The sequence below is a fragment of the Chiloscyllium plagiosum genome, chromosome 35 (assembly GCF_004010195.1).
Source record: "Chiloscyllium plagiosum isolate BGI_BamShark_2017 chromosome 35, ASM401019v2, whole genome shotgun sequence".
In the NCBI taxonomy this organism is placed as follows: domain Eukaryota; kingdom Metazoa; phylum Chordata; class Chondrichthyes; order Orectolobiformes; family Hemiscylliidae; genus Chiloscyllium; species Chiloscyllium plagiosum.
Genome location: NC_057744.1, coordinates 37429898 through 37444796, shown reverse-complemented (window position 1 = coordinate 37444796; position 14899 = coordinate 37429898). Strand labels below are relative to the sequence as shown.

At 42.2% G+C, this 14899-nt stretch overlaps 1 protein-coding gene across 6 annotated transcripts in view; it reads left to right on the top strand.

The window, feature by feature from the left end:
• Positions 1-14899, top strand: part of arhgap32b (Rho GTPase activating protein 32b) — a 551689-nt gene that overhangs the window by 408292 nt on the left and 128498 nt on the right. For all 6 annotated transcript variants that reach the window (XM_043676934.1, XM_043676933.1, XM_043676937.1 and 3 more), the window contains 3 exons: positions 2317-2439; positions 9600-9677; positions 11576-11657. In XM_043676934.1, coding sequence (XP_043532869.1) covers positions 2317-2439; positions 9600-9677; positions 11576-11657 — 283 coding nt within the window. The remainder of the gene's footprint in view (positions 1-2316; positions 2440-9599; positions 9678-11575; positions 11658-14899) is intronic.

The window sequence follows — 14899 nt, the reverse complement described above, 5'->3', positions numbered from 1 at the left end:
GAAAAATAAGGAAGCATATGTCAGGTATAGACAGGAGAGATCGAGAGAATCCTTAGCAGAGTATAAAGGCCGTAAGAGTATACTTAAGAGGGAAATCAGGAGGGCAAAAAGGGGACATCAAAGGGGTAACTTTGGCAAATAGAATTAAGGAGCATCCAAAGGGTTTTTACAAATACATTAAGAACAAAAGGTAAGGAGAGAATAGGGCACCTCAAAGATCAGCAAGGCAGCCTGTGTGAAGCCGCAGGAGATGGAGGAGATACTAAATGAGTATTTTGCATCACTGTTTACTGTGGAAAAGGACATGAAAAATATAGAATGTAGGGAAATAGATGGTGACGTCTTGAAAAATGTGCACACTACAGACGACAAGGTTTTGGATGTCTTGAAATGCATTAAAGTGGATAAATTCCCAGGACCTGATCAGGTGTACCCTCGAACTCTCAGGGAAGCTTGGAAAGTGATTGCTGGGCCCCTTGCTGAGGTATTTGTATCATCGATAGTCACAGGTGACTGGAGGTTGGCTAATATAGAGTAGACAGTCAGAAACTTTTTCCCCGGGTACAACAGTGTGTTACAAGGGGACATAAATTTAAGGTGAAGGGTGGAAGGTATAGGGGAGATGTCAGGGGTGGGTTCTTTACCCAGAGAGTGGTGGGGGCATGGAATGCGCTGCCTGTGGGAGTGGCAGAGTCAGAATCATTGGTGACCTTTAAGCGGCAATTGGATAGGTACATGGATGGGTGCTTAAGCTAGGACAAATGTTCGGTACAACATCGTGGGCCGAAGGGCCTGTTCTGTGCTGTATTGTTCTATGTTCTATAATATGGCACCCCTATTTAAGAAAGGTGGTAAAGACAAGCCAGGGAATTATAGACCAGCTAGCCTGACGTTGGTGGTGGGCAAGTTGTTGGAGGGAATCCTGAGGGTCAGGATTTACGTGTATTTGGAAAGGCAAGGACTGATTAGGGATAGTCAGCATAGCTCTGTGCATGGGAAATCATGTCTCACTTGATTGCGTTTTTTTGAAGAAGTAACAAAGAGGATTGATGAATGTAGAGTGATAGACATGATCTATATGCACTTCAGTAAGGCGTTCGACAAGGTTCCCCATGGGAGACTGATTAGTAAGGTTAGATCTCATGGGACACAGGGAGAACTAGCCGTTTGGATACAGAACTGGCTCGAAGGTAGAAGGCAGTGGGTGTGGTGGAGTGTTGCTTTTCAAACTGGAGGCTTATGACCAGTGGAGTGCCACAAGGATTGGTACTGGGTCCACTACTTTTCAACATTTATATAAATGATTTGAATGTGAACATAGGAGGTATAGTTAGTAAGTTTGCAGATGACACCAAAATTGAAGTGTTAGTGGACAGCAAAAAAGGTTACCTCCGAATACAACAGGATCTTGGATCAAATGAACCAATGGGCTAAGAAGTGGCAGATGGAGTTTAATTTAGATAAATATGAGGTGCTGCATTTTGGGAAAGCAAATCTTAGCAGGACCTATGCATCTAATGGTAAGGTCCTAGGGAGTGTTGCTGAGCGAAGTGACCTTGGAGAGCAGGTTCATTGTTCCTTGAAAGTGGAATCACAGGTAGATAGAATAGTGAAGAAGGCATTTGGTATGCTTTCCTTTATTGGTCAGAGCATTGAGGACTTGGGAGGTCATGTTGCAGCTGTACAGGACATTGGTTCGGCCACTTTTGGAATGTTGCATGCAGTTCTAGTCTCCTTCTAATTGGAACCATGTTGTGAAACTTGAAAGGGTTTAGAAAAGATTTACAAGGATATTTCCAGGATTGGAGGATTTGAGCAAAAGCAGAGGCTAAGTTGGCTGGGGCTGTTTTCCCTGGAGCGTCAGAGACTGATGAGTGACCTTATAGAGGTTTATAAAATCATGAGGGAGCAACCTTTTCATGCAGAGGGTTGTGCATGTATGGAATGAGCTGCCAGAGGAAATAGTAGAGGCTGGTACAGTTGCAGCATTTAAAAGACATCTGGATGGATATATGAATAGGAAAGGTTTAGAGGATTATGGCCAAGTGCTGGCAAATGGGACTAGATTAGGTTAGGATACCTGGTCAGCATGAAAGAGTTGGACCAAAGGTTCTGTTTCCATGCTGTACGTCTCTATGGCTCTGTGACTTTTGATCCTAAAGAAAGACACTCTAATTTTCTTTGGGAGCATCTGCAATTATGTTTGGACTGTGCTGCATGTGTTCTGAGGTAAAGTGTTCTCATCTTTAAATAGTTTGCAAGTTTGTAGCCTCTCTTCCTACCTATAATAACTGACTGTGCTGCATCTCCTCACAGATAGATAACAAAGGGAACCACCTACTTGTGCACGAAGAGTCCTCCATCAATGTTCCTGCCATTGCTGCTGCACATGTGATCAAGCGATATATTGCCCAGGCTGCAGATGAATTGTCCTTTGAAGTAAGTTGCCATCTTATTACAAGTCAAAACCAGTTGGAGAGAATGGAGGAAAAGTGTGATTATTCTCTTTCGTTTTAAATTCCTCCAATATCTGCCATGTCTTCGAGAAATGCTGCCATATTTTAATAGCATCATCTGCTCCAGTTAACCTTTTCCAACTGACCAGTCTTTATATTAACTTTCAACAGAGCTGATCAGTTGTAAAGAAAACAAAGAATCCTGACATTGATTCTGTCCTAATTATTGTCCCTAAATACATGCATTTGAGCAAATGTCACTGGAGTAGTGATAAGTTGTTGAGCTGTCCCCTTATGGCAATATACCAGTTGGTGCCCCATATGGGGTTATAATGAACTCGGCTTCAGCTGGGAGTTGTTGACTAGTTTTGCTCAGTTGTACTTGTCTTAGTCAACTGAGCTTCAGGACGCTCTACATGTTGCTCTAATGGACTTCAAGAGCCAAAACTTTATTTATTAGGGTATTTCAAATTCAAAATAACTATCAGGTTGGCAGATATAATATTAAAATTTCAGTTTTCTCAAATGTCCAGTGATTTTTGCAAAATTTGGGGTTTCCATTTGGACTGTTCCATACCTGGAAAAGCCTTTACCATGAAGGTTTAGTGAGCTGATTGTGGCATAACAAATACTGACATCTGGGCCTAGCATCTTTCAGTGGCACATTCAGAACCAAATTGTATTTATGGGAGTGAATGTGAGCTCAGATACAAGCATGGAGCATAGAACAGTACAACACAGTACAGGCCCTTAGGCCCTTGACGTTGTGCTGACCTTTTATCCTACTTTAAGATCAACCTAACCTACATACTCTTCATTTTACTAGCATCCATGTGCCTATCCAAGAGTCGCTTAAATATCTCTAATGTATCTGACTCTACTACCATTGCTGGCAGTGCATTCCACACACCCACCATTGTCTGTGTAAAGAACCTACCTCTGACATCGCCCCTAAACCTTTCTCCAGTCACCTTAAAATGATGCCCCTTCATGTTTGCCGTTTCTGCCCTGGGAAGAAAGTCTCTGGCTGTCCATTCCATTTATGCCTCTCATCATCTTCTACACCTCTATCAAGTCACCTCTTGTCCTTCTTTGCTCCAATGAGAAAAGCCCCAGCTCCCTCAATCTTTTTTCATAAGACATCCCCTCCAGTCCAGACAGCATCGTGGTAAATCTCCTCTGCACCCTCTCTAAAGCTTCCACATCCTTCCTATAATGAGGCTTCCAGAACTGAGCACAATATTCCAAGTGTGGTCTAACCAGGGTTTTGTAGCGCTCCAGCATAACCTTTCAGCTCTTAAACTTCATCCCCCTACAAATGAAAGCCAACACACCATACTCCTCTTCAACAGCCCTCTCAATTTGGGGGGCAACTTTGAGGGATCTATGGGCGTTGACCCCAAGATCTCTCTGTTCCTCCAAACTGCCAAGAATCCTGCCTTTAACCCTACAATCTGCATTCAAATTCAACCTTCCAAAATGAGTCATTGCACACTTTTCCAGGTTGAACTCCATTTGCTACTTTTCAGACCAGTTCTGCGTCCTGTCAATGTCCCATTGCAACCTACAACAGCCCTCCACATGATCCACAACTCCTCCAAACTTTGTGTCATCGGCAGACTTACTAGCTCACCCTTCCACTTTCTCATCCAAGTCATTTATAAAAATCACAAAGAGCAGAGGTCCCTGAACAGATCCCTGTGGACAACCAATGGTCACCAAGCTCCAGGCTGAATACTTTACATTTACCAACACCCTCTGTCTTCTATCGGCCAATCAATTCTGTATCCACACAGCCAAAATCCCCTGTATCCCATGCCTCCTTACTTTCTGAATAAGCATGGGCAACCTTATCAATATAAAAAATTATACAAGAGAGACGGTTTGCACCTTAATAGGTTGGGGACCAGCATTCTGGCAGCCAGGTTTGCTACTGCAACACAGCTATGTTTAAACTAAGTAGCGGAGGGGAGGGGACAAACTGGATGTTTAAGAAGGAAATTGAAGGGAAAGTTAGAACAAGGAAAGTCAAGAAAGACAACTGTATCAATGAAGCAGAAAACTCAAAAAGGGATCATGCTGTAAGGTTGAGTGAAATAGGAGTTGATGGGAAGGGTGAGGGCAGTAACAAATTAAAAATACTATGCTTGAATGCACGAAGCATTAGAAATAAGATGGATGAGCTTGAGGGTCTGTTGGAAATTGGCAGATACGATATTGTGGGGATAACTGAGACATGGCTTCAAGTGGACACGGCCTGGGAAATGAATATTCAAGGCTACACATGCTATCGTGAGGACAGACTGACAGGCAGAGGGGGTGGGGTGGCCGTGTTGGTAAGGGATGATATTCAGTCCCTTGCGCGGGGAGGACCTAGAATCAGGGGATGTAGAGTCAGTGTGGATAGAGCTGAGAAATTCTAAGGGTAAAAAGACCCTCTTGGGAGTTATCTACAGGCCCCCAAACAGTAGTCTAGTTGTCGGATGTAAGTTTAATCAGGAGCTGAAATTGGCCTGAGCAAAGATGTCACTACAGTTGTTGTGGGGGATTTTAACATGCAGGTAGACTGGGAGAATCAGGATGGTATTGGATCTCAAGAAAGAGACTTTGTGGAGTGCCTCAGAGATGGATTCTTAGAACAGCTGGTGCTGGAGCCTACCAGGGAGAAGGCAATTCTGGATCTGGTATTATGCAACGAACCAGAATTGATCAGGGACCTTGAAGTGAAGGAGCCATTGAGAAATAGTGACCATAATACAATAAGTTTCAATCTGCAATTTGAGAGGGAGAGGGTACAATCGGAAGTGAAAATATTTCTGTTGAATAAAGGGAACTATGGAGCTATGAGGGAGGAGCTGGCCAAAGTTCAATGGTGCAATACCTTAGCAGGGATGACAGTGGAGGAACAATGGCAGATATTTCTGTGTATAATGCAGAAGATGCAGGATCAGTTCATTCCAAAAAGGAAGAAAAATCCTAGGAGGAGGCATGGCTGTGGCCGTGGCTGACAAGGGAAGTTAAGAAACATATAAAGTTAAAAGAGATAAAGTATAACAAAGCAAAGATAAGTGGGAAAACGGAGGACTGGGAAGCTTTTAAAGAACAACAGAGGATTACTAAGAAGGAAATATGCAGAGAAAAAAATGAGTACGAAGGTAAACTGGCCAAAAATATAAAGGAGGATAGTAAAAACTTTTTTAGGTATGTGAAAGGCAAAAAAATGGTTAAGACTAAAATTCCCCTTGAAGACAGAAACGGGGAATATATTATGGGGAACAAAGAAATGGCAGAAGAATTGAATTGGTACTTCAGATCTGTGTTCACTGGGGAAGATACAAGCAATCTCCCTGAGTTAACAGTGGCTGAAGGACCTGAACTTAAGGGAATTTATATTTGCCAGGAATTGGTGTTGGAGAAACTGTTAGGTCTGAAGGTTGATAAATCCCCAGGGCCTGATGGTCTACATCCCAGGGTACTGAAGGAGGTGGCTCGAGAAATCGTGGATGCATTGGTGATTATTTTCCAGAGTTCGATAGATTCCTGCGGATTGGAGGGTGGTTAATGTTGTACCACATTTTAAGAAAGGTGGGAGAGAGAAAGCAGGAATTATAGACCAGTTAGTCTGACCTCAGTGGTGGGAAAGATGCTGGAGTCTGTTATAAAGGATGAAATTATGACACATTTGGATAGTAGTAACAGGGTAGGTCAGAGTCAGCATGGATTTATGAAGGGAAAATCATGCTTGACTAATCTTCTGGAATTTTTTGAGGATGTAACTCTGAAGATGGATGAGGGAGATCCAGCAGATGTAGTGTACCTGGACTTTCAGAAAGCTTTTGATAAAGTCTCACATAGGTTAGTGAGCAAAATTAGGGCGCATGGTATTGGGGGCAAAGTACTAACTTGGATTGAAAGTTGGTTGGCTGACAGGAAACAAAGAGTAGTGATAAACGGCTCCATTTCGGAATGGCAGGCAGTGACCAGTGGGGTACCACAGGAATCAGTGCTGAGACCGCAGCTTTTTACAATATATATTAATGATATAGAAGATGGTATTAGTAATAACATTAGCAAATTTGCTGATGATACTAAGCTGGGTGACAGGGTGAAATGTGAGGAGGATGACCTGGACAGGTTACGTGAGTGGTCAGATGCATGGCAGATGCAGTTTAATGTGGATAAATGTATGGTTATCCACTTTGGTGGCAAGAACAGGAAGGCAGATTACTACCTAAATGGAATCAATTTAGGTAAAGGGGCAGGAGAAAGAGATCTGGGTGTTCTTGTACACCAGTCAATGAAGGTAAGCATGCAGGTACAGCAGGTAGTGAAGAAGGCTAATAGCATGCTGGCCTTCATAACAAGAGGGATTGAGTATAGAAGCAAAGAAGTTCTTCTGGAGCTGTACAGGGTCCTGGTGAGACCACACCTGGAGTATTGTGTGGAGTTCTGGTCTCCAAATTTGAGGAAAGACATTCTGGCTATTGAGGGAGTGAAGTGTAGGTTCACGAGGTCAATTCCTGGAATGGCGGGACTACCTTACACTGAAAGACTGGAGTGACTGGGCTTGTATACCCTTGAGTTTAGAAGGATGAGAGGGGAGCTGATTGAGACATATAAGATTATTAAAGGATTGGACACTTTGGAGACAGGAAACATGTTTCCGCTGATAGGTGAGTGCCAAACCAGAGGACACAGCTTAAAAATATGGGGGGTAGACCATTTAGGACAGAGATGAGGAGAAACTTCTTCACCCAGAGAGTGGTGGCTGTGTGGAATGCTCTGCCCCAGAGGTCAGTGGAGGCCCAGTCTCTGGATTCATTTAGGAAAGAGTTGGATAGTGCGCTCAAGGATAGTGGAATCAAGGGTTATGGAGATAAGGCAGGAACAGGATACTGATTAAGGATGATCAGCCATTATCATATTGAATGGTGGTGCAGGCTCGAAGGGCATAATGGCCTAATCCTACACCTATTGTCTATTGCCTTGCTAAAATCTATGCACAGCTACCCCACATCTACTGCTCTGCCTTCATCCATGTGTTTTGTCACATCCTCAAAGAATTCAATAAGGCTTGTGAGACACGGCCTGCCCTTCTCAAAGTCATGCTGATTACCTCTAATCAAACTATAGTTTTCCATATCCTGTCTCTCAGAATCCTCTCCAATAATTTGCCCACCATCGATATAAGACTGACTGGTCTGTCATTCCTAGAGTTATCCCTATTCCCTTTCTTGAGCAAAGGAATAACATTTGCCACACTCCAATCATCTGTACTACTACAGTCGACAGTGAGGATGCAACGATCAGTGCCAAAGGGCAGCAATATCTTCCCTTGCTTCCTCTAGTAACCTTAGGTCTATCCTGTCTGGCCCAGGAGACTTCTCTATCCTCTTTTTTTCAAAATTTCCACTACATCCTCCTTCTTAACATCAACCTGCTTGAGCATCTCAGCCTGTTCCATGCTGTCCTCACTAACGACAAAGTCCCTCTCACTAACGACAAAGTCCCTCTCACTAATGAGTACTGAAGCAAAGTATTCATTAAGGATCTCCCCTATATACTTCTGACTCCAGGCACAAGTTCCCTCCACTATCCCTGATCGGCCCTACCGTTACTCTGGCCGTCCTCTTGTTCCTCTCATAAGTGTAGAATGCCGTGCAGTTTTCCTTAATCCTACCTATCAAGGCTTTTGCATGACCCCTTCTCGCTTTCCTAAGTTCATTCTTCAGTTCCTTCCTAGCTACCTTGTAACCCTGTAGAACACAGTCTCATCCGAGCTTCCTCATTCTTAAGTAAGCTTCCTTCTCCCTCTTGACTAGATGTTCCACATCTCTTGTCATCCAAGGTTCAGTCACCTTACCATCCCTTCCTTGCCTCTGTGGGACAAACCTATCCAGCACTCACAGCAAATGCTCCCAAAACAACCTCCATGTTTCTGTCGTGCATTTCCCTGAATACCTGCTCCCAATTTATACTGCACAGTTCCACAGCATTGTAATTCCTCCACTCCCACTTAAGTACTTTCCCAAACCATCTGCTCCTATCCCTCTCCATGACTACAGTAAAAATCAGGGAGTTGTGATCACTATCACAGAAATGCTGTCCCACCAAGACATCTGACACCTGACCTGGTTCATTGCCAAGCACCAAATCCAATATGGCCTCTCCTCTCGTCGACCTATCTCCATATTGAGTCAGGATTCCTTCCTCTGCTCCATCCAAACTATTTGCACTAAGGAGGTTCCAATTTATTATTAGGGAAGTTGAAGTCAACCATGACAACAACCCCGTTACCTCATAGATTTCTTACCTTTCTTACCTTCATAGAATTTCTGGATGGGTCGATCAATTCTATAAGATTGGTAAGAAGTCAGGACCCATCCATATTGAGTGCTCATCAGCTGATAACTATTCAGCTATTCAAGATTATTCTATCTTTAATAGTTGTGGAAATGGGCTTTCTTTAAAATGTTCAGTGGTTTAAGTAACACACACGGTGTGTGCACAAGTTAACTAAACACAATTGTTTGGCTGTACTTTGATAATTTTATATATCAATTGGTGTCTTATGGAGAAGCATTAAACAGAAGTATGTTATGAACCCCCTTCCAAGTTATCTGCTGACCCTATTTAAATCTGGATGTGGGCTTCATTTTCCATTCTTCTGGTGAATATTTGGGCATCTATAGGTGCTGGATGATGTCCAAAGTGTGGATTCTGCTTCCTTTCACTCACCTGATGTTGGGAGTGGGAATATTCAGACCTGTCACCAATACACACCATGAATAATCATCTGGATACATCCAGGCTCTGTGCTGCCTATCTCAAATGGATTTACAAAGAAAAGAAGCAGAGGTATTCTCAGGATTCACTTGTGATTTCCTACCCTACCTATGTAGAGTACACTACTCAAAAGTCATATATTTGTACTAACACAGTGCCAGAAACACAGTACCAAGTGCTTCGAGTTAAATTTGTACAAATGTGTTTGAATTGCCTTGGCTTTATTTTTTGATAGCATCCATTGCAAATTTAATATTGGAGTGAAGAGGTTCTCATGGCAGGGAGGAGGCTGGTATGCTCATATGCCAAGGGGAGTAGTGAGAAGTTGACTGAAGTGCTGTTTCTGCTGTTTCCTAGGTTGGAGATATAGTGTCTGTTATTGATATGCCCCCTAAAGAAGATACCACATGGTGGAGGGGAAAGCATGGGTTTCAGGTAAGTGCCTGAGTGTGTGATGGTATCAAGTTGTTGAGATCTCTTCATTGAATTCATATTACTGATGTTGAGCAACTGTTCGACACTTGTATCTTTTATCAAAAACTTGATAATGTTGTTCCTTAAACAGTGTTCAGTTTAATATGATCTGGATTATTGCTGTAAATGAACAAACTTGTGTAGTTGGCATGCTCATAACTTGGTCTAATTGCTTTGAATAAATTGAACTTTAGTTTCTTTACTTGGCTTCCATACACATTACACTTACATGTGATCTCTCAATACCTTTCACTCAATTTCACTTTATCATTTCTATTCAAAACTGCCCTTTACACAGTAGATTTTTTTGAAAGAAATTAAATCTCGGAAAAGTTATATGCCATGTTCTACAAGGTATATATTTTTGGACTTTTTTTGAGTTTAGAATGCCTTTGAGTTGTAGCTGCTGTGTAAGCAGTTTTATTGTACAAGTGAGAAACTCCGCCAGTTTTATCACAACATGAATTACAGCATGAAATCCCCTTCGTGAGTGGAATAGCTGCTGCATTGCTCTTGCTCCTTCTGTCTTCTCTTTGTTGCATTTTATTGATCATTATTTCATAACGGTGGCACGGTGGCACGGTTTCATGGGCGGCACGGTGGCACAGTGGTTAGCACTGCTGCCTCACAGCGCCAGAGACCCGGGTTCAGTTCCCGCCTCAGGCGACTGACTGTGTGGAGTTTGCACATTCTCCCCGTGTCTGCGTGGGTTTCCTCCGGGTGCTCCGGTTTCCTCCCACAGTTCCAAAGATGTGCAGGTCAGGTGAATTGGCCATGCTAAATTGTCCATAGTGTTAGGTAAGCGGTAAATGTAGGGGTATGGGTGGTTTGCGCTTCGGCGGGTCGGTGTGGACTTGTTGGGCCGAAGGGCCTGTTTCCACACTGTAAAGTAATCTAATCTAATCTAATAACATGTAAAAGTATTCAGCATTGCATCTGTGTTAACTCTGGGGCAATAATCTATGTCATTCTAACATGCTGTCCTTTACTCAGCCTTTATCAAATATTTATCCACATACCCCTCAAAAGTTGAGATTGATTCTGCTTCCACAGTTCTGTGTCCCAATAAACTCTTTACTTAAGCATTGTTCCTGATATCTCTTTATTCTTTTGGTTGTGTTAAATTTATTACTTTTAGTTATTGACTTACAGAGCAGTGGAGTCAGTTCCTCCTGATCAAAGCCAACGTATATTTTGAACACTTTGCTGCAGTAGAAAATATCTCCGGTTTGCTGCACTTCAACTGAAGACTTTCCTCCTGGGATCATCACAGCACATTTGTACAACAACTTCTGTGTAGCTTTGTAACTTCGGTTCTAATGTAAAGAGCCCAAAACTGGACCAGATATCCACATCAGCAATTTTTTTTTTGCAACCTTAGCTATTCGTCTTTGCTTTTGTCATAATTTTCCCTCGTTCTGAAGCCTAAAATTCCTCTCCTTTTGCAGTTTTATCAACTTATCCGTACATTTTTAGAAAGCATCTAGCTGTTGCTTTGCTGTTTGCTAGTGCTATTTTGCTTTGCTCTTTATGGGACCCTTCAGTGTTCAAATTGGCCATCCTTTACAAAGTAACTAGCAAGCAGGAAAACACAATGGAGTATTTAATTAAAGTATAATTGGCTGCGAAATGTAACAACAATGCATAACAATTAAACATGATCAAAAGACTGATGTGCAAGAATAAATGTGTTTCATTTAGTCAGGATCTCAAACAGGATTGAACTGTGAGTGTGTAGCTCTGTATCAGAAGTGAACTGTGAATTGTACATGACATCATCCTGAGTAATGATAAATTAGTTTCTTTGTAGAGTCATTCTGACATTAGTGTCTGATTTGTACCTTTTTTTAATTTTGCAGGTTGGATTCTTTCCCAGCGAGTGTGTGGAGCTCATTAATGATAAAGTTCCTCATTCTGTGACGAGTGCAATGCCAAAGCCAGGTATAGTAATCTTCTATCCTGCACCCACTATGCAATTCCATTCTGACCAGTGTGGGCATCGAAATTTCTAAATGCTCATAGATGCATTCCGTAGGAATGTATAACTGTAGGTGTCTTGGTCTGACTGTGTGTCTAACATATTTCATTATCCAATTGTAGTCTTGCACAAGCATGAGTCAAATCCAACACTACCATTTAAGCTTAGCATTTGCATTTGGGTGGCACGGTGGCTCAATGGTTAGTACTGCTGCCTCACAGCACCAGGGTCCCAGGTTCGATTCCAACCTCTGGCGACTGTCTGTGTGAAGTTTGCACATTCTCCCTGTGTCTGCGTGGGTTTCCTCCAGGTGCTCCAGTTTCCTCCAAGTTGTGCAGGTCAGGTGAATTGGCCATGCTAAATTGCCCAGTAGTCAGAGAGAATTGGGTCAGGGTGGGTTACTCTTTGGAGGGTCGGTGTGGACTGGCTGAGCCAAAGGGCCTGTTTCCACACTGTAGGGAATCTAATCTAATCTAAGTATATAAAATTAGGTGCGACATGGATAAGGTGATGGTTGGAGTCTTTTTCCCAGAGTGGGAATGTTGAATACCTAGGAGGCATGGTTTTAAGATGAGAGGAAAGGTTTAAACGAAATGTACAAGGTAATTTTTTTTATGCAAAGGATGGTAAATGACTGGAATGTACTGCCAGCAGAGGTGGTAGCAACATAACATTATAGCGCAATACTGGCCCTTTGGCCCTCGCTGTTGCACTGACCTGTGGAACCAATCTGAAGCCTATCTGTCCTACACTATTACATTTCCATCCATGCATTTAAATGTCCTTAAAGTTGGCGAGTCTAATACTGTTGCAGCCAATGCATTCCATGCCCCTACTATTCTAAGTAAAGAAACCACGTCTGACATTGTCCTATATCTATCACCCCTCAATTTAAAGCTATGTCCCCTCGTGCTAGCCATCGCCATCTGAGGAAAAAGGCTCTCCCTGTACACCCTATCTAATTATCTTATATGTCTCAGTTAAGTCACCTCTCAACATTCTCTCACGAAAATTCCCTCAGTCTTTCCTCATAAGACCTTCCCTCCATACCAGGCAACATCCTAGTAAATTCCCTTTGAACCCTTTCCAAAGTTTCCTATAATGCGATGACCAGAACTGTATGCAATATTCCAAGTGTGGCCGCACCGGGACAGCTGTTTTGTAAAGCCGTAGCATGATCTCATGGCTCCGAAACTCAATCCCTCTGCCAATAAAAGCTAACACATAGTATGCCTTCTTAACAACCCTATCAACCTGTGTAGCAACTTTCAGGGATCTATGTACATGGACACTGAGATCCCTCTGCTTATCTGCACTACCAAGAATCTTACCATTAGCCCAGTACTCTTTATTCCTATTGGTCCTTCCAAAGTGAATCACCTCACACTTTCCGCATTATACTCCATTTGCCACCTCTCAGCCCAGCTCTGCAGCTTATCTGTGTCCTCTGTGACCTGCAACATCCTTCTACACTATTCACAACTCCACCGACCTTAGTGTCATCCGCAAATTTACTAACCCATCCTTCTATTCCCTCTATCAGGTCAATTATAAAAATGACAAACAGCAGTGGACCTAAAACAAACCCTTGTGGTACACCACTAGTAACTGAACTCCAGGTTGAACATTTCCCATCAGCCACCACCCTCTGTCATCTTTCAGCTGGCCAGTTTCTGATCCAAACTGCTAAATCACCCTCAATCACTTTCCTCCATATTTTGTGCAATAGCCTACCATGGGGAACCTTATTAAATACCTTACTGAAGTCCATATACACCACATCAACTGCTTTACCCTCATCCACCTGTTTGGTCACTTTCTCAAAGAACTCAACAAGGTTTGTGGACAGATAGATAACAATTTTTAAGATGCATTTAGGCCGACATATGTACAGGCAGAGAATAAAGGGATACAGATCATGTAAAGGTAGATAAGATTAGTTTTGAATGGCATCATAGTTGCATACATATGGTGGGCTGAAGGGCCTTTTCCTGTGCTGTACTGTTCTTTTTTTGAAGACAAACCTGTGAAATGTGCATATTTTTATTTGCATCAAATTGTATGCAATACACCTGGAAGAAATAAAACACATGCAGCATTCAGTGTTTCTTCATGCATGATCAGAAGAGGCGTGTCGTTTGTAATGTCTGAAGATTGCATAACTTGTAAAGTTTGCAAAATTGCAGGGATAGGTAAATACAGCCCCAGGCAATGTGAGAGCATCCAATACTGCATGAGGGTCTTTCAAGCAAACTTAATATTTTAGAGAGACACAGACTTTGCTGTTAATAGGTATTAGTATTCTCTTTTTCCTGGCACTTGCACTGTGATATCACTGTATTGCTGGAAAAGAGAGACATTGTTACAGTGAGATGCTCATTCTATCAGAATATTAATGTTCAGAGGTGACAAAACGATAGTTCTTTGACTTTATCTCTATTTCATGGAACTCAGTCCCAATTTGTTTAGCAATGAAGAAAATGAAATGTCATGTCCCAAGAATTTTATGCAATTCAGATAAATACCTATTTTCATAATCTTAGTTTCTTACTTAATTTGCAGTTTTATTTCCATGCTAGGTGACCCCTTTCAGCCAGCTAGCGTTGCAGTGCTTTTTCCACTGGTCTAAAATAATAGCAGACTGTGGAGAGTTAACTTGGCAAATGTGAGTGATGTGAATTGAGCTTGATGACCCAATTATGTTCTATAATAGTTTGTTACAGTGAAGCGGTACTACACTTGTACTGGAGTAAGGACTGCTCTCTTACGTATTGGAGTAAAATCCAATTTGTTTATGAGTTGGAATAAGATGTGACCTGTTCTTGAACATACAAAAGTGCAAAATATATTCAAAGTCATAGAGATCTCCAGCAGAGTAAAAAGTCCTGCCCATTGCAATCGTGCTAGTCAGAAATAACCACCTAACTGTTTTAATCCTATTTTTCAACATTTGGACCATAACCTTGTATAAGTGAATGTTTAAATACTTCATAAATATTATGAAGGTTTCTGCCTCTACCATCCTTACAGGCAGTGAGATCAAGATTCACGGGAACATAGGATTTGGGAGCGGGTGGAGGCAATTCAGCCTTTTGAGTCTGCTCTGCCATCTAAAATGATCATGGCTGACCTTATCCTGGTCTTAACTCCACTTTCCTGCCTGTTCCTCATAGCCCTTTATCCAACTTTTCAACGGAAATGTTTC